General features: G+C 36.8%; 2 protein-coding genes and 1 non-coding gene across 4 annotated transcripts; 2 read left to right on the forward strand and 1 right to left on the reverse strand.

Moving 5' to 3' along the window:
- The first annotated feature begins 12,076 nt into the window (after window positions 1-12,076).
- On the forward strand, window positions 12,077-12,781 carry LOC136208777 (myb-related protein 308-like). Its single transcript, XM_065999983.1, has 2 exons — window positions 12,077-12,339; window positions 12,437-12,781. Exons 1-2 carry the CDS (start codon window positions 12,077-12,079, stop codon window positions 12,717-12,719), a joined length of 546 nt encoding a protein of 181 aa, XP_065856055.1. The 3' UTR covers window positions 12,720-12,781.
- A 2,932-nt stretch (window positions 12,782-15,713) lies between these two features.
- Window positions 15,714-17,698, reverse strand: LOC136208778 (uncharacterized). 2 transcript variants are annotated; one of them, XM_065999985.1, is made up of 3 exons: window positions 17,605-17,698; window positions 16,263-16,376; window positions 15,714-16,013 (listed from the first exon to the last, which is right to left on the reverse strand). In XM_065999985.1, the coding sequence occupies exons 1-3, from the start codon at window positions 17,620-17,622 to the stop codon at window positions 15,882-15,884; spliced, it is 264 nt and encodes an 87-aa protein (XP_065856057.1). In that variant the 5' UTR covers window positions 17,623-17,698; the 3' UTR covers window positions 15,714-15,881. The 2 variants fall into 2 exon arrangements, with proteins under 2 accessions (XP_065856057.1, XP_065856056.1); XM_065999984.1 differs by lacking the exon at window positions 17,605-17,698 and adding an exon at window positions 16,468-16,594.
- Window positions 17,699-17,735: 37 nt separating this feature from the next.
- Window positions 17,736-17,809, forward strand: TRNAI-AAU (transfer RNA isoleucine (anticodon AAU)). The gene has a single exon. It is a non-coding gene; the product is annotated as a tRNA-Ile (tRNA).
- The last annotated feature ends 2,170 nt before the right edge of the window (window positions 17,810-19,979 follow it).

The raw sequence follows: 19,979 nt of genomic DNA on the forward strand, positions 1-19,979 counted from the left end.
GAAATCTAACAAAGATTCGATATCACTCAATCAATCGAGCAAATAGAGAAGAAGAAGACGGCGAATACACCGATTAGAAGAGTTGCTAATGATCAGCAATGGAGGAAATCAAATCAAAGCAAAGGGAGTGCTGAAATTAGACGAAGAGGAGGGAGTGAGTGATGATTCAGTAGAGAGAGAGAAGCTGGACACACATAGAGATTTGCTTTTGAAGGGGATTAGATTGGAACGATTACGGCAATTTCATACATAGAGCGAGCGCCTGTGGTGTTTTTTTTTTTTTTTTTTTTTTTTTTTAAACCCACTTTATCACAATTTAATATCACATAAAGCCCAACCCAATATAAAGTTAGAAGAGTAATGCCAAAAGACTAAAATGTCATTTCCCTTAAATCTCCAACACGAATGTGATTTCAACAGACTGAAGTTAATTGGAATTAATCGGACATAGCCGAAACTTGTAATCGGGCAGAACTGAAACTGGAATTTAATTGGGCAGAAGGAAGAACACGAACTGGGACAAGCAATTGAAAAACACGAACTGTGAAGGAGGGAGAAAGAAAATCAAAGGCGTCACTGACCGGAGGGACAGATCGGACACCTATAGAGGCTGAATTGTAAGAAGATGATGCGACTGCTAGGTCAGTTAAGGAACACGAAGCGGAAACGGTAGCTCTGATACCATGTTGAATATACAATAGATATAGAAAAGATATATTGTGTTTAATGAATTTCCCTCAATCAGGTTTGATCATAAAGCCTTGTGTATATAGTAGATTACATGAGTTAGAGTTTAACTAGGGTTGCCAATACGTAGTATAGATAAACATAAACAGTAGTTATTAAATAACTCTAAACAAGCCTAATAGTTATCTGTTAGTATCTGATGATATGTAAAGAGATAATTAACAACAATTATCTCCAACACATGTATCCTTTTCGGTGATTGTTATTGTCGTAATTTGGATAAAAGGTTTATAAAAGAAATCAAATGCAAAGTTTGATGATTTTGATGTTAAAAAATTACGTTAAATGACATTGTTATTTCATTCCTAATACTTAGAGGACTATGAGTGTAATTAATTCAAGTGCGAGAATAATATCAAAAATTAATTTCATTGACCTAATGTATGTCTCGAACCTGTGAACTTTGCATTATGGTTGGATTCAGATAGACCTAATGACCAAATGAATTTAATTATTCACAGTTAGATCTAGACTCATTTAAATATTAGGATGAAGATTCAAAACATCACACGGCTTAGATTAAACGAGCTTAGATCTAACGGTGACTGCCAAATTCATTTGGTTATTATGATCGATTTAACCAACTAGGCTAATAGACAAGATGGTAGAATTTTCAGTTTCCATAGCGGGACCATTATCGGTTGAGATGACATGTAAGCCAAATTTTCATATATAGATTAAAAAATAAAAACATACATATATGGATTAAACTCAATCCACTTAATTTCATTCCCTCTCAATTTCTCATCAATACAACCTAGCGGGTCAAATTGGGTATTGTTATTATTTTAATCAACGTGCAAAAGTCTAGATTATGTGTCCTCTACATATCCAATTGGAGGAGTTTTATGTTAAAAATTAAGTTTTGTGGTATTAGTGTTCGATTCTTATACTCGAAGGTCCAAAAGTCTAATTAACCCAACTGGCCGGCAAATATCAAAAATTAATTTCAGTGACCCAAACACGTAACTCAGGTTCTTAAATACGGATTAAAATATAATAATAAAAAATACATGTAACCAAACTTGGATTATGTAGCACCTATGTATTCGGTGATGGCCCTTGCAGGGCTCAAACCTGCAACCTTTGTGTTATTAACATAATGCTCTAACTAGCTGAGCTAAGCTAATAGGCCAGATGGTAAAAAATATATTCATTGTTTATTATTTAAAATTTACACATGGCGGATGTAGACACCGAGTCGGAGGACCTGTGACGAAAACCTGAAACAAGACGGTTGAAGCGGTTGGTTCCGGGAGTTTTAACGCGAAAAAAATGTATAATAAAAAAAACGAGAGGTCAGTAGGAGTCGCGATCACCGAGTGGACGGCTCGCGAGTGCTCAGCAACGTGGTGCGAGAGCCTAGCGGCAGTCGTCGCGTGCCCGATGACAGTTGGACGCACGCTCGACAGCGCGGGGTGCACGCCCGACGGCCGCTGGGCACGCGCGCCCGACAGCGCGGAGCGTACGCCCGACGACCGCTGGGTGCACGCGCCTGGCAGCCTCTGGGCGAGCGCCCCACGATGTTGGGCGAACGCCCAACAGCGGTGGGCGAACGCCCAACCTTCGTTGGACGGACGCCCAACGTGGTTGGGCGAACGCCCAACTTTTGTTGGGCGGACGCCCAACTCAAGTTGGGCGTTCGCCCAACTAGGTTGGGCGTTCGCCCAACCTACTTTGGGCGACGCCCAACATTAGCCGGGCGTCGCCCAAAGATTCCGGGATCCGTGCCTATATAAGGCACGGATCCCCATGCATTTAGGGGAGGGAATTTTTGAGAGCTTTCTCACTCTAGACATTTTTAGAGAGAGAAAGTGATTTTTTTTTAGAAAAATATTTTTTTTCTCAAAAAGTCCGAATTTCCCAAAAGTTAAAATTTTTACTAAAAAAACCGGAAAATCACAACTCGTGGAATCGACCGACTTCGACTGTCAGATACCGATCTTGAGGTATTATCCGAGGACTAGACTCGTTTTGTTTTATTTAATTTATTTCCTTTATTTATTTATTTTTAAGTTATAATTTTATTTATTTAGTTATTTATTTATTTATCACGTTTTACTTGATTTTTCGTATTTATTTAATTTTCGTCTCATATTAGATAAACGTTCGGTTTTGTTTTAAAATAAAAACCTCGTTTTAATATCCCAATACGAACCGTGATCCGATTCAAAGGTAGTTCGGGTATTAAAAACGTTGTAATTATAAGCTTTAAAAGTATTTCAAAATAACGTTTTAAAATAAAAACGTCGTTTTAGGAACCTCCGTTATAGACTATGATCCATTTTTGGTAGTTCGGAAGTCCAAAACGATAGAATAGATCTAATCTAAAGCTTTTGAATAAATCTGAAAAGTTGTGGACTGTTTCTGTAATTCTACATTTTCTGTCACTAATAGCTGTTTATCGACGGATTTTCCGTCGGTAAAGCTGCTGGAACCTTAAATACCCATTTTTGAGTCTTTTTCTTATCTTTTTGACATTTCTTCTTAAGTATATCTCTATTTAATTATGTAAAATACTTGATAAATATATTTTTGGTTTATATAATTATTATCAACATATTATATGTCTATTTATGTTATGTTAGAAATTTAACTTATATTGATTTGGTTTTGTAAATTATATATGTATAGTTTTTGTGACTTTTTGGATGATTAATTGGTTTTTTGGGTTATGATGTAAATATCGTTTTTGAATCAAAGGTTATTTTCTTATTTGTGAACTTGCCTCATCATTTTTACATGTTTTGATTATAATATATCATACTTAGTGTTATTTTCATTATTATACATATACTTAGCTATACTATAAGGTATTCTTTGCTTGGTTTTCAAAGTTATATGTATATCATTATTTTTATCTAAAAATATATATATGTATATATGTACATATTCTTCCTTATTCTTTTTGGCATTTGGGGACATGGTTTTAAATTGGTTTTCAATTGAGGAATTTTGGTTTAGTTGGTTTATGGTTGCAATTATGATAATGTTAAAGGTTAATTGAGTGAAAAGGGGAAAGTAAAATCACAAAAAAGAGTTTAATTTGCTTATTTAAACTTAAAGTTTTCTAGATATTCCTAAAGTGTAAATAACGTTTTCTTGACATTTTTAAACCATTTCTTAAAACGTCACGTTTTAAAACCTTAATTCGTTCCAACGACGGATTAAGCGAACCTTGTAATTAAAATTGCTTTTAATTGTAAATAATAGAGTTTTTGAATTGTTTTCTTAACTAAATGGTTTTTTTGAACAAAATAAATTGACTTGTATGCTTAATCACGTTTTCTTGTTAAAACTTTTATCTCAATATTTTCCAACGCTCGAGTCGTTCCAACGGCGATTCGAGTGAACGCCATTAACGGGGTTTTGAAACGTACCTAAATCGTTCCAACGGCGATTAAGGTACGAACCATGTAAATAAACTCATTTGTGGGAAGTGAGCCTAGTTTAGAGTTAGTGTGTAGTACGAATCATAAATCACGTTGTAAACAAATCAATTCTTTCTTCTCCCCCTCTCTCTCCTACATACTTTAAATTTATGCAAAATGGGTGACTCTTTACTAAAATGGCTTTCAAATAACATGCTCAAAACGGTTTTCAAAGCGAGAAAGAAAAGGTTTCAAATGAATTTTAAACTTAAAGAAATATGTGATTAGTCCGTTATCGCTAACACGCTGAGTAGGAGGCCGGTGGTTCATAACCGGGCGATGTCGGGGTGCCTAGTAGCCTTTCTCCGGAAAGGAGCTAGCCTTCTCGGCTCGTACCTAAGTTTCCCGAACCCTCACCGGTCTCCCGCAAGGGATCGGTGTTCATTTTCTCATTCGTGGGTGGCGACTCTTCCATACTCCGAGCTCCGGTCCTGCCGAGCAGCTTGATTCCACGATTGGTTGCTTTCGGCGCCAATCACCGCTTACGTCGCCATGAGGTGTCCACCCCCCGGTCCGCCCGGGCGAGGCCGTTCGACACCTCGTCTAACAGCGGGATCACGGTCAATGGAGACGACAAGTAAGCCAATTTGTTATATATAAATTTAAAAAAAAATACATGTCACCAAATCTAAATTCAATCAAATTCGGTCAAATTCATTCAATTTCATTCATCCCTTTATCTAACAAAGTCGATTAACCACAAGCTTATGGTATACACCTTGCTATCCTTTACGAAAGCAACAACCTAACTATTTTTTCCCATTTATTAGGTAAATCAAACTAACCACGTATTTTACTAGTAGTTTTTTAAAAGGAAGTTCGATTATTTTCTACTAAAATATATATAGAATCAAATGTAAATATATTCAAATATTATCGAAATTTCCATATGATTTTGCATACGGTTTTTTTGTTTGAAGCATATTATGTATTGCTTATATATATATTGTACAATATAATCAACTAAGATTGATAAAATTTAGTAAATGAGGATAAAACTCGGTGCTTTCATTTTTGAAGTTGATGAGATTGCCAATTTGTTATCTTCTAATTCACTTTATTTATATAATATCGTTATAGTTTTCTTATTTTATTAGTTTAAAAAAAATATTAGTTCAGAAAGGAAGATCTAGTTCTTACAAAATTGATGAAAAAGAAAATATTGATTATTAAACTTGTTTGACTGCCCGTAAAAGTTGATAGACAATTTTTTATATCGAATAGTGAGTATTTCATTAGCCTAGTGGTTGAAAGCTTACCTATGACTAGGGAGATCATGGGTTCGAATCACATCCGGGTCTGGTGGGGATTTTTCTTTCTTCTTCAATGTAAACGCATTGTGCGCAATTTTTTTTTTAATAAGAGATATTAGAGAAAAATTACATGATAAAAGTAAAAAGAATTTTATCAAAAAAAAAAAAATTGCGCACAATGCGCTTACATTAAAGAAGAAAGAAAAATCCTCACCAGACCCAGATGTGATTCGAATAGGTAAGCTCTCAACCACTAGGCTTATTCTAGGGTATTCACACAAATTAAGAAATATATTGGTTAACTAAAAAAATTTCTCTCGCATGTCACTCTTGGAAAATAAACATTGGAATATTAAAAAACACATGTACCAATATAAAAAAATTTAATATTTAGACTAAAAAAACTAAACTAAAAATTCTTGGAGTCCTAAAATGATTTATATTCAGAAAAAAAAATCAATTTGCTAGAATGACCTATATTCAGTGTTTATATATTTTATTGGATTTCTTTATCTGTTTGAACTGTATCTGTTTTCCATTATTCTACTATTTACATCTTTTTCGGATTTAGCGGAAACGATTTATTTTAGGGTAAATTACAAAACTAGGCCAAATTGGAGGCTTATTTACATATTTAACCCATTTACTCAACATACTACATATCTAGACTGTTTTTGTGTGACTTTTCCATAATACCCCCAATATTTACGCGTGTCTCTCTTTCTCCCGTCTGACTTCGCAGATTCGATTATATGCGAAGTATGCGAAGCTAATGTTTGGTTTGCTTGATGAATTTAATTAGCATATGCGAAGTCTGGATGTGTTTTTAAGCTAATTAGCGAAGTGGTATATAACAAAAAATGCCAAACAATAACGGATTCTAACATTAAAATCATAACATTATCAAATTTTACAACAAGATTGCCACAACAACAACATTAAAATCATAACATTATCAAAATTTACAACAAGATTGCCATAATAAACTCCTAACAAATCACTTCAAAGTGAACCTTACTAATCTGGACTTCAAAGTGAACCTGACTAATCTGGACGGAAATTTCTCCCTCTACAGGAAGTCCAGACTTTTTGGAATGATAAATGGAAGTCCAGACCTTTTGGGATGGATGTTTCCCATGGTGCACACCAAGATTGGCACAATCTCTCATAACCAATCACTTTAAAGTGAATGTGCCAATCTTGAGGGAAGTTAATCCCTATACAGGAAGGAAAGTCATCTCCCCTACACCCCAATATGCCACTTTCCAGATAGGGATGTTATGTATTCAACCACCTTCAGGAAAAATTAATCGTGTTAGGCAAGAAAAAAGATGATTTTGGCTTCGCGAAATAAGGATTAGCGAAGCATGCGAATGTAAATAGGCAGGGAAAATGATGATTTTACTTCGCGAATCGATGTTTTCGTAAAGTCTGCGAGGTCTGAAACGTGACGATCTACGTCGCATATCGATACTTTCGCGAAGTCTGCGAGTGAAATCATAAACTTTTCTACTCGCAGACTTCACGAACTAATCGGTTCGCGAAAAACGCAGAAAAAACAACAGATACTTACATTTTTCGCGCCTTTCACCCTTAAAAGCCACAATAACAATATGATAAACTGGGAGAAACTATGGAAATAACGTAGAATAACCATTTCTTTGATGGTAACAAGAAGAAAGAAACCAAGTAACGAGCGGGAACAAGAAGATGAAGAACAATGGCTTCGTTTTCTAGGATTAGGAAGTTGCAGAATCAAGAGATGGAGAGAGGAAAAAGAGGAATACATTGTGATTTGGAGAAATGGTGCAGATTTCGTGCAATTTAAAGGAAGATAGGAAGATCAAAAGTCTTCGAATCATTAATGGAGGAGCCAACAACCGTTTCGCGTAACCAAAGAGAAGAGGGGAGAGAGACCGTTCACGGAAGGGAAAGTAGGAAGGTTGAGGGTATTATGGGAAAGGCACACAAAAACAGTCTAGATATGTAGTATGTTGAGTAAATGAGTTAAATATGTAAATGGGCCTCCCATTTGGCCTAGTTTTGTAATTTACCCTTTATTTTATACGTAGATCAATATATCTATGTGGTTGCAACAAAAAAATGACTCAGATCCGAATGTTCGGAATGGCCTAAATGATGAAGATTCGATTGCAGTTGCTTTTCTTCAGATTTGGATTTCAATGAAGTATATGTTTTATTATTTTTCTGTGTATTTTGTACCTTTTATGGTTTTTTATGCTCTTTGTAGTCATTTTCGTCCCATTGTGGATTTTGTAAGGTTTTTTACCTTTCTCGTTTCTTGTTCTACTTATCATTTTCGTATCTAATGAAGGTATATGCATTTTCATAAAAAAAACGATTGAAGCAAACTTTGTAATTCCAGATTCTGAGGATCTATTTTATCTTACATTGAAATTTACTGAACTGAATATGAAAAACTCAATGAGAGCGATCAAGTGGGCGATTTCAATGGCTGCTACAGCTTCCAGATTGAATGATGGCCCTTGGAGTAATACTCCACGACGATGAATTCATGATACATACATATATAGTATTCAAAACGATTTTCATTGGTCGGGAGTATTACTCCCGGAGTGTTGTAAGATTTCTCCGGTGCAAATCCTATATCCTAAACTCTACACTCTTAGACTGGTTCTTTGAGTTTGGAACCGCACATTGTTCGGTTTAGTTGATGCAAATACCAGGTCTGCCTCTGAATCTCTATCTACCATCCAACTTGCTCCTGAGGATAATGGGTTCTCGGCTGCTCTTCAGGAGCAGGAACAACTGGCTCATTAGAAACTAGACATGTAGTTACATCACAATGTAAATATAGAACTATTCATGTTCTATAATTTAGGGTATAATTTAGGTAACTTCCTATCTCATAATTATTGCATTCCTAAATTAATATATACAAAAGATAATAATATATATTTTGTTACACCCTCGCAGTCGAAGCTAGAGGCTTCAGGACGCTGAGATTGTCACTAAAGTCATAAAAAAGGATGAGTGGGAGATCTTTAGTGAAGATATCAGCAATTTGATAAAGACCTTCTCTTCTTTCTCTTTGACGAACCCTTCATTCTGCCTGAAGCTCGTCTTCAAAATGAATCTAATTGCACTTCACGCTCCGCCTTATTTACGTCTTTTAGTCCGCCACCCAGAACTTGGCTGAACCATCAAGATAGATGGCAGCCGTATTCACCGACGTCTCCTCGGACGTAGCCCGACAAGCCGCTCATCCCTTGGAAAGAAAAAGGTAGCACCGAAGAAAGGAAAAAGTGAGATGGTGGTTTTTGTTGTTCCCGCGAAACGAAGATCATTCGCCAAGCGAATGAAGTGAGTCTTTCAAAAGGTAGGTTTTTGGTGACTTTCAAATAAATAATCGTTCCGAATTAGCGTGTGTTAAGCATAACACTTAAATAGCATGATTTGACCTAACGAGAGGGAACATGGAGAACGCGAACATGGCCGCAGGCAACCTTTTTGCGAATAAAGTGAATGTCCATCTCAATGTGTTTGGTTCGCTGATGTTGAATAGGATTACCGGAGAGGTAGATGGTGCTAACATTGTCGCAATAGACCAAGGTTGCTTTAGTGATAGGACAATGAAGCTCTAATTCCCAAGCTCATCCCAAACCGCACAATTAATATATAAATTAAAAATAAAACTAATTATAATTATAAAAGATAAAGATGCAACTAAAAATTAATAAATTAGTGAATGCGAATTTGGTTTCCATTGTACTGGTAAACTTAAATCTATTTTCAATTTTAGTTTTAACAAAACCAAGAGAAGTGCAAAGGATAATGGGGGTGTATGAGCGGGCTTCGGATCAAGCGGTGAATCTTGCAAAGTCTGGCATTATGTGTAGTAATAATGTGGCTCGGGATCTTTCATTGGTTGTTTCTCATATCACAGGAATTCATGGAGCGATTGATACTGGGCGCTATCTTGGGCTTCCGTCGTTAGTAGGTCGTAAAAAGAAAGCTATTTTTGCTCATTTTAAGGAGAAGTTGTGGCAGCGGCTTCAGAAGTGGAGAGGAAAGCCGTTATCTAAAGCAGGCAGAGCTATGTTGATTCGGGCAGCGGGGCAAGCAATTCCTATATATTTCCTCAGTGTGTTTCTTATGCCTATCACGACTACAGAGGAGTTGCAAAGAATGCTAAATTCATTCTGGTAGGGTAATAATAAATCTGGTGCTCGGGGATTGAACTGGCTCGCTTGGGATAAGCTATGCATTCCTAAGATGTTTGGTGGTTTAAACTTTCGCGATTTTACTGCTTTTAACTTGGCAATGTTGGGTAAACAGGGGTGGAAATTTATGACCTCCCCAAATTCTCTTGTCAGCAAAATTTTCAAAGCTAAATACTACCGAAAGGCGGATTTTATGAGCGCTCGTCTTGGAAGCTCACCCAGTTATATTTGGAAGAGTATTTGGAGTTCTCAACTTGTCATTCAGGCAGGATATCAGTGGAAAGTTGGAGATGGAAACTCTATTAGAGTTTGGTCGGACCCTTGGCTTCGTGAGGAAGGTGATAGGCATATACATACTCAACCGTCTCCGGATTTAGTAAATCTCAAAGTCTGTGATTTATTCATTCCAAATGCGGTGGAGTGGGATGTGGAGCTTTTGACTGAATTATTTTTGCCTAGAGATGTTCAAGCTATTCTGAAAATTCCTATGCGTAGGAATATTGTTCCGGACTCAATTATTTGGAATGAGTCGAAGAATGGTTTATATACGGTTAAGTCTGCATATACTCTTGCTACTACTAGGATTGAAAATAAGGAACATATGAGGGTGGAGGGAAATTGGCGTAAACTGTGGAGGATGGAGGTTCCGGCAAAGGTTCGTTATTTCGGTTGGAGGTTAGCTCGGTCTTGTCTTCCCACTAGAGCTCGGTTGATAGACCGGAGGATTCCTGTACCGTCGCATTGTGATGTTTGTGATATGGACTATGAAGACTCGTGGCATCTATTCATTACCTGTCCTAAGGTACGTGAAGTGTGGCGGGTTGCCGGGCTCCTAAATCTGATTGACGATGTCGCGAGTGTTGCCGAAAGCTTTGTCTCTTTTTTCTTATCATTCATAACTTCTTCTCCAAAGGAGATTGCTGGGAAATTTTTGATGTTGCTATGGCGATGGTGGAGTGCGAGAAATGACAGGGTTTGGAATAATGTTGTGACTTCGGCGAATCAGGTGTTGGTTCAAGGTCTTGGAGTGTTATGTGACTGGTTAGTGGCACGTAATCTGAAGAAAGAGCAGCCCCCGAATCTTTTTTCTCATGGGCTTTGTGCGAAATGGCACCGACCGACGGTTGGGCAACTCAGTTGCTGCGTGGATGCTGTTTTTTTTGCTGCTGAACAGAGAACTGGTGTGGCAGCAGTTCTGCAGTCTGCTGATGGGGGATTTATGAAAGCCCGGATTTGTTCGCAGTCTGGAGTTCTATCGGTTCAGGAAGGTGAAGCTTCGGCTGTTCTTCAAGCCTTACAATGGTTAGTGAATTGTGGATTTAATAATGTGGTGGTTGAGTCTGATGCATTGAACGTTTGCAAAGCGATATCGTCTTCTGAACTTGATAATAGTGAGTTTGGAGATATAATTTGTCAATGCCAAGGGATTCTCTCTCAAAATCGCGGTTTTTTGGTCCGCTATGTTCGGCGATTAGCTAACGATTTGGCTCATAGCTTTGCTAGGTCTTCTCGTTCTTATGCTATTCCCTCTTTCTTTGATGTAATTCCAAGATTTATTAACGATTCTTTGTTGAATTTCTGCCCACTTATGGCTCATTAATACAATTGGCTTTCAAAAAAAAACCATTTTTTCATAAATTAATAATGTAATTGCTTAAATAATCGTTCAAAAAATTAATATTTGATTTCATTTACTTAACAGACAAACAACATCTAATAGAAATTATTAAATGCTACTTAATATATATATATATAAGGGCGGGCTGGGTTAACTCGGGTTTCCGAAACAAATCCCAAACTCAATCCATTTTATGTGCGGGCTTGTACAGATTCAAACCGGACTAGATCAAATGGTGAATATACGTATTCAAGCCCAACCCATAGAAGGCGGACTTGGACAGGCTGAACGAGCCAACGGTCTATACTATTTTTATCAATTCCAAAACCACCTAAAAGATAGGCTAGCTTTAACAGGTCTGGATGATCTAAAGTCGATTTTCTATGTCCAAACCAAACCCAAGAAACACGGGCCTGGGCAGGTATCTGAGCCCATGTAGAGGTCTACCTCTCATTGATGACAAATAGCAACAATTAGGAGGAAAAGCTGAAATTGAAATTACATAAACTATAATTGATTGGCCTTAATTTTAACAATTAGTGAACAGATTCATGGCCATTAATAGTCAAATTGAACATTTTCACAGTATTCAGAATTTCTATATTAAATTTAAAATTCCAAATAATGAATATGCATAATTTTGGATTAATATTTGAAGCACCCTTTTTCAGTAAAGTCACCAAAAGTGGACCCTTTTTCTTCTACCAACAAACATCTACAAATAATCAGTGCATTGCAGGAATTATTATCCATATTCAGCAGCAGTGTAAAACACTATCCATACCTCAATTCCAGAAAAACTACTGCTACCAGAATTCTAGCATGGGCAGATCTCCGTGCTGTGAGAAAGCTCACACGAACAAAGGAGCATGGACGAGAGAAGAAGATGAACGTCTCATTGCTTTCATTCAAGCTAATGGTGAAGGCTGCTGGAGAACCCTCCCAAAAGCTGCTGGCCTTCTTCGCTGTGGCAAAAGTTGTCGCCTTCGATGGATTAACTATCTTCGCCCTGATCTAAAGCGCGGTAATTTTACTGCTCAAGAAGATGATCTCATTATTCAATTGCATAGACTCCTTGGTAACAAGTAAGACACACACTAACTAAACCTTTATATTTTGTGCTTGCTACTACAAGATTCAGACTAACAAGGTGTGTGTGTATGTATGTGTTTTTGTATCAAGATGGTCGCTTATAGCAGCGCGATTACCGGGAAGAACAGATAACGAGATCAAGAATTACTGGAATACTCACATAAGAAGAAAGCTGTTGAGCAGAGGAATCGATCCATCGACTCATAGACCGGTCAAAGAATCAGCATTAGACAGCATGATGACTTCTATTAATGCACTTCCCAAAGAAGAAAATGAAGAACTGAATCTTGAGCTTAAAATATGCCCTCCCTTCCAACACCAATCTGAAAAATTTGATAGCAGAGGAAGAAAATGTTCCTGGAAGTATCAGTAAGAGCTACAAACACGACGAAAACTCATAGACGATCGATGATTAGATATGATCATACGAAACGAACCATCTTTTGTCACAGTGAATGTACTAATCTCTACATAAACTATGAATTAGTTAGAACTAAATATTTGAAGATAATGTATCTATAGTATAAATAATGTTAATACATGGTTGTTCTCATTATGTGGTAAGTTTTTCTTTTCCTTTTTCACCCCTCTTTGCATGTCAAATGATTAACCCTTAAAAAAAAATCTCCCACTTTTCAGTAAAGGATAAGCAGTGTGAGGATGCTGATGAAGAAGATAAAGTAGATAGAAGAGGTAGGTAGGTAGGTAACCTATCCTAATCATGCATGAAAGAAAGAAAAAGGCTGCCCGTCCAAAAAGCAGGTTGACTCCTTGAACTTACAGAGTGTTTCATTAGCCGCTAAACTTGCTTAAAATGATCTATTGATCGCTTAAATTTATTTAAAATGACCTATTGACCTCCTGAAGTTTGTTTAGATCGATATATTCAAAACCTGAACTTGCATAAAGTGGTAATACTTTTCAATTTGTCAAAATCAACTCTTGTTCTGCTAGGTAGATATAAACAAGTTCAGGAGCTCACAAGATACCCTGTAAATTCAGGGAGTCAACCTGCTTTTTGAGCTAAGTTCGAGGAGCTCGTTATCTATTAAAGGGCAGCCCGGTGCACTACGCATCCCCACTAAGCGAGGGTCCGGGGAGGGGTCCCACCACACAAGCTTTCCCCTGCCAATTTTTTTTGGCAAGAGGCCGCTCTTAAGACTCGAACCCGTGACCTCTCGGTCACACAACAACAACATTTACCGTTGCGCCAAGGCTCGCCCTCGAGCTCATTATCTATTAAGCCAAAGAAAAAAGGAATTGAGAGAGAGAGAGAGAAAAGCAAGGGGAAGGTAAAGTGGTTAGCTCCACACAATAATGTCTACCAACCAAACATTAATTATCCTAACTAACACAGCATGTGAACAAAATTAGATTCTGATATAGGCCAGTCCCATACCATGTTTCTCCTATTTGCTTTCTTTTCCTTTTAGCTTAAACCATACTGAGCCCTAAAGCTGTCCATTTTAGTCACTTTGCCTCCTGAACTTAATGGACAATCCATTAACCACTCCAATTTCCTGAAAGTGACATAAAGCGCCCCTTATTTTTCCTCAATCGAAGAAGATTTTGACCACTCACCTTTCGGTTCACTTATATGCGATGTGGCTTTTTCCTTCAAAAAAATTTACCCCTTCTTAGAGAATATTTTGCAATAGGCTCTCTAAACCTATACACACGTTGAAATACCATCCCGAGAGGCCATGTTACAAAATTTTATAAAAGGAAAAATAACATTGCATATGGGAAGTCAATCGAAAGATGAGAGGTCCTCACGCATCAACATCTTATCTGATTAAGGAAAAGGTGCACATTGTGTCACTTTTAGGGAGTTTGAGTGACTAATGGGTTGTCCCTTAAGTTCGGGGGCAAAGTGACCAAAATGAACTTTAGGACGTATAGCTTAGGCCTTTCCTTTTTTTTCACTTTCCTAAAATGATACCAGTACACCCAGTTCTCTGTCACTTTGAAGTTCACCCATCATCCCTTTCATGTCCACCATCATTATACATTTGTTTCAGAGTCATTTGCTACAAGATATCATATATTATACCCTATCCACAAAAGATTCAGCATATATCTTGTTGTAATCATGTGTGAATCATCTAAGGTTTCTCAAAAAAGTTCAATAAAAAAAACAAAAAGACAAGCATTCTAGAGTTTATTAAGTTCAAATGTTGGTTATCAATGGACAGTTATGATACTAAAAAGAATAGTTCTACCTCCTTTTTCTGTCTAAACCATGGTTCACCTAATAGAGTAGCACAAAAAGATTGCTCAGTTATCCATTCACATTATGAAGACTTTTAAAAGAAGTTGCATTCAGAATCATTACATACCCTTTTGACTTCAGTGGGGAAGAATCAAACTAGCATATGAAAAAGTTGTTTCAGTCAATATCAAATGACAAGTTGTAAAGACTCCTTACCTCTTGCAAATAAAAACATACAAAATGGCAACACTAATGCTTCTTTTGGAAAATCCTCTCCATCTTGGATTTTTCCTCAGAAACAATTCTGAGGAAAAATCCTTAAGTAAAGCCCGGTTACAAATATTTCCAGACCTAATACTCATGTTAACCAAGCTAGAGGAACTACGAAACTGGTGGTCAAAAAACACCAGTTTCAATAGCAAGAACCCCAGTGACTAAATCACCGGGTTCAGTGTACTTTGCAAAGTGTGGGGTCATCTAAAACCAGTGATTAAAACACGGGGCCTTATTTAAAGAAAAAATCCTTAGAAACAACATTATTCTGAGAAAAAAATCCCTTCATCTTATCATAACTTCTGTCCCACAAATAAATTAGCTTAGAAAGCTGTCTATAATTACAGAAAATTTGACTAGAACCATCTGGCCCGAGCAGAGCCCCTGAATTTGGGTCAGAAGATATGGCTGTCTCAGGCAAATCTAAAAATCAACTAGGCTGGCCTCGACTCCTGAGAGACCAAACGAAGAAGGTCTTACCAATTTAAAGCCAAATTGGTAAAACTACAAAAGCTACTTCTAAACCATCAAGATACATCGCCTCATCTTATATAAAAGTTAACGTGTCCAATATAATTTTATGTAGAAAGAGCTAAACTCTTATGCCATGTGGACTGCAGAATAACCGAGACATAGATCATGTAGCGGAAGATTGTTGAAAGAACAGATCCACCATATGGCATATATCAATATAAAACTAACAACATGAGATGAGGCATGAAATTCCTTCACACAGCCCCATCATCCAGCTTTGGGGGTTTTTTTCTTTCTAATTATTGGTATTGTTATTACTGCTCTCTGTGCAGAAACTCTATCTTGTATCTTATTTAACCAATATATTTGTAGGTTTATTGAAAAAGAAGTACATTAATTCATGTCATATATGATTCAAAAGAATAGCCATCATATATTCAATATATAACCTTAACAATGTCTTCCCACCTTAGTTCAAGAAAATAAAAACTAGATGAATTAAATAAAAACACGAATTTACACGTTCTAACGGTATGCCAACAACTGTGATGTCAAATTATTCATCTCTAGATCAGTTTATAGTGCTCGAAAACTGTCTGCTTTGTCGAGTCTGGCCGTACCTGAGCTTGATGATTCACCCATTGCATCAGGTGAAGCTGCTGCCTGGGGCACTTCTCTCTTCAAAGAAGTTGGCATTCCAGATATCTCCTGAACATCATGAAGACACAGAAATTCCATCAGCATAGCTTAATTTGGAGAACATTTTTTGTTAACTTCACAACTTAGATTCACTTTCCAGAGGCCTAGAACCTCTCTGTGTAAATAATTATAATTTTACATCACAAGAAACTTTTGGCCCCTACATCGAAATATTTAAGAAAACATACAAAAATAAAAATAGCTGTCACTATAATTGCAAATCCAGCTACGAAACCTAAACTAGAAACCCCAGATTACCTTCATCAGATGCAACCTCATGTCACAAGGTCGAACTTGATTTCCAATACATGCCATAGCAAATTTAGAATATTGAAACAAAACGTCAGCAGCTGCTTGCTTTTTCTCTTCAATCTGCAGTGCAGGACATGATAATTATAATCAGAATAAAGAACGCAAACAGCAGAAAAATTCTAGAAAAAGAAGATTGTAGAAGCAGGCATACTGAATTATGGAAAAAGAAAAATAAAATCCTTTCTCTTTGTAGTCCACTATCACACATAGCTTTATTAAAATTGCAAGGTTTTATCAGCAGTAAGCATCTCCAATGATGAACATTCCGAAATATGAATAATATAAAATAACCCCAACTCAGCTGTAACACCATTTAACCAACAATTGTTAATTCTCACAAACCTCTCCTGTCTTTCAGCCGTAATTTTTCTCAGTTAGCCAGAACTATTCAACAAGCAAGTGTCATTATTTAAACACAGGCAGCTCCACTGCTGACCTATGTTGCACAGACACGGACACGGAAACCGGCATGGACACGGAAACTCGCACCTGAAACGTTATTTCTAAAACATAACCTTCATAAAATAGCCTAGAAACGAAAATGGACACCGACACGAAATGGACACGGACATGGACACGAAACGCATAAACGCTACTAACTAGAAATGTCCGTGCAACATAGCTGCTGACAGAAGCATGACACAAAATTTGGGGAAATCAAGAGGGAACTTTGCTGATTAATAAACTAATCCATGATAAAAGTTGCAAGAAATTGATGTTGAAGAAGAAGTAACAGTAATCAATTCACTTTTGTTTTTTTTAGTTCCAAAGATTATTCATCACCATGACAGCAAGAACATGCACACATATAACATATATGATCCACCAAAATGTCAATATCGGATCTATGTGAGGATTTCCCAGAGGAACCTACAAAATATTGCATGCAATTACTTCAAAAAAATCAAAAGACTTTACAATGAGATTAAAGAAAGCAAACAGCATGAAAAACTCGAGAAAACAACATTGCAGATGCAGGCAAACTGAACTAAGAAATAGAAAAAAAATAAATTATGCACAGAAAAACCCTATATGATACATAAAATTCTCAATATCAGAATCTACATGACGACTTCCCGGGGCAACCTACATAAAATTGCACGGAATTACTCAAAGGGGATCTAACTGAACTTGCAGCACTTCAATATAACAGCCAGAAAATGCAGAGTAAAATTAGTACGATTTAAATCAGAAAAATATACTTAATCATAAAACCTTGGGTTAACAAATGAAATCCAAAAAGAAATTTAAAGCAGTACAAGTAAAAGCAAGGAACCTGAAGCTTTACCTCGTATTCCTCTTTCATAGCTGAAAATCTCAGTCATTTCTCTGGAGGCAGAGATGGAGCCTTTTCTTCTTGGTCGACTAGGGTCCCGTTCTTTTCAGATTAATAGCTTAAACTGAAAACATCTTTCATCTGGCCTATTAGCTCAGCTGGTTAGAGCGTCGTGCTAATAACGCGAAGGTCGCAGGTTCGAGACCTGCATGGGCCAATTTATTTTTTATATATATTAACAGGTACTTTGGTTTATTACACTTGTGATCCTTGGAATAATTAATTCTACGTATTACACTAACCTGCGACCTGCTTGGGCAAATTTTGTTTTTTGATATTGCCAGTACTTTGGTTTATTACACTTGTGATCCTTGAAATAATTAATTTTGGGTATTACACTCATTTGGTTATCCAAATTAAAGTATCAAAGTTAATTAGAACCTTAAACTATCAAAATCATCAAGTCACTGAAATCATCAATTGATGTTTGTTTTTTATAGTTTAGGGTCCTAATTGAGTTTGAAATCTTAGTTTGAAGAGCAAAATGGATATTATGCCTTAATTTTGAGATAATGGTCAAATTTAACCCCTAATGTTTCAAGTGGAGTACAAATTTAGCTCTAACGTATGATTAATATCGTAAAACTTAATTTTGGGATAAATATCAAATTTAGCCCCAACGTTTAAAGCGGAGAATTGAGTTTGAAATCTTAGTTTGAAGAGCAAAATGGGTATTATGCCTTAATTTTGAGATAATGGTCAAATTTAACCCTAACGTTTCAAGTGGAGTACAAATTTAGCTCTAACGTATGGTTAATATCGTAAAACTTAATTTTGGGATAAATATCAAATTAAGCCCCAACGTTTAAAGCAGAGTACAGATTTAGTTCTAACATATAAAATGGTGCAGATTTAACTTTAATGTTTCCAACCAATATCAGTTTTAGTCCTGTGCTATTGAAAATTTGAAAAATTGATTTGACTATTATTTAACTGTCACATCGGACCTTCCAAACAAGTTTGTGCGGTTCAAAAAACTGTAAGGTGAAGAGCATGCAACTTCCTTCCATGCTACCGAAACTCAAACTGGTGAAACTACTATTGCTAAATAGCAATACGAAGCGGAAAATGAGAATCTACCTTTGGCCACCGCTGAAGTGACTGAAGATGTACTCAGAGGAACAACAACAACAAACTCATTCTGCCATACTAGTGCTCTCATCCTCCGGAACTGGAAATAATGCACATGCTTTTGCTGCAGAGGATCAAGCCAGCAGCTCCCATCCAACTCGTAAATCTAATTAAGTCAACTTGGATGATTACTTCCCCACCTCACCAGTTAGCGAAGAATCTAGATATTCGGATTCAGACATTTCTAAAGCAAGTAGGTGGAGTTGAAAGATTTAAGCAGAGATGATCTTATAACATGCATTCGATGTCTCCAACGAATCAGTGTGCCTATGGGTGACAATCCTCAGATCGTCGAAAAGCGCCGAAGAGTGCCTGATATAGATTATACACCTTTGTCCGAACTTGCTCCTAAGCAGCTCAAAACATACAAACAAGAACTGGAATGAAAGGGAAAAAATAAGAAAGTTACTGTCAAAGTTGCAAATGAGACAGATAACCAAATTTCACCGAACTTCAACAAAAGATGCTTGACATGTTTGAGAAGTATGACCGGCCAAAGGTAACTTAGCTTTTCAATACTTATTTCATTTCTTCTTTACTTCTATTCTTCGGTTACATGAGGAACCTTATGTTGATTGTATAGTTGTGGCGCAAACATTATAAGGATAATGTGAGCTTCAAATCCCTACAATTACTGAAGATGTAGCTCAGTTGGCTATTCTTCCAGATGATGCTGATTTGTTCCAGCACGTTTCTACGCATTCAGCAATGAGAATTGCCATCAAGTGTAAAGTTGTTATAAGCCTCTCTACCTTAACATTTTTTATATATACTTTGTGCTTTGCTGATATTTACTGTTTTGATATGATCTTTCTTCTTCGAGTATATTGTTTCATCAGTACTATGATTTGGTTGAAGGCTATCACTATCAACATGAGAAGCTGGATGCTCAGCTTGGACTTACTGATAAGGCTCTTATCCAAGTATACCAGCTGGACCAACATTTAGATGGTGCGAAGAAAAAGGTTGAAAATGCTAAGGCCACAGAAGTTGAAGCCCTTCATAGAGAAAAACTTACCCTGCAATGAGCTCAAGGTGTTATTAATCTTGAAAATGTAATTCAAGATAAGGATCGGCTCCTAAAGAATGGTCTAAGAACCCTTCAGACTCTACAGACCAAACTTAATACCACCAAGAAATATGTAGAAGATTTTCTGAGAGCACGCAACGATTTTGAAGCTATAATGTATACTCTC

Source organism: Euphorbia lathyris, chromosome 10, assembly GCF_963576675.1.
Source record: "Euphorbia lathyris chromosome 10, ddEupLath1.1, whole genome shotgun sequence".
NCBI classification, from domain to species: Eukaryota; Viridiplantae; Streptophyta; class Magnoliopsida; order Malpighiales; family Euphorbiaceae; genus Euphorbia; species Euphorbia lathyris.

Coding starts and splice junctions, on each gene's coding strand:
- LOC136208777 (XM_065999983.1), top strand. CDS start 12,077: ATGGGCAGATCTCCGTGCTGTGAGAAAGCTCACACGAACAAAGGAGCA. Junction 12,340..12,436: donor CATAGACTCCTTGGTAACAA/GTAAGACACACA, acceptor TTTTGTATCAAG/ATGGTCGCTTATAGCAGCGC.
- LOC136208778 (XM_065999984.1), bottom strand. CDS start 16,524: ATGTGTGATAGTGGACTACAAAGAGAAAGGATTTTATTTTTCTTTTTC. Junction 16,377..16,467: donor TTTTCTTTTTCCATAATTCA/GTATGCCTGCTT, acceptor CCTGCACTGCAG/ATTGAAGAGAAAAAGCAAGC. Junction 16,014..16,262: donor TGAGGTTGCATCTGATGAAG/GTAATCTGGGGT, acceptor CATGATGTTCAG/GAGATATCTGGAATGCCAAC.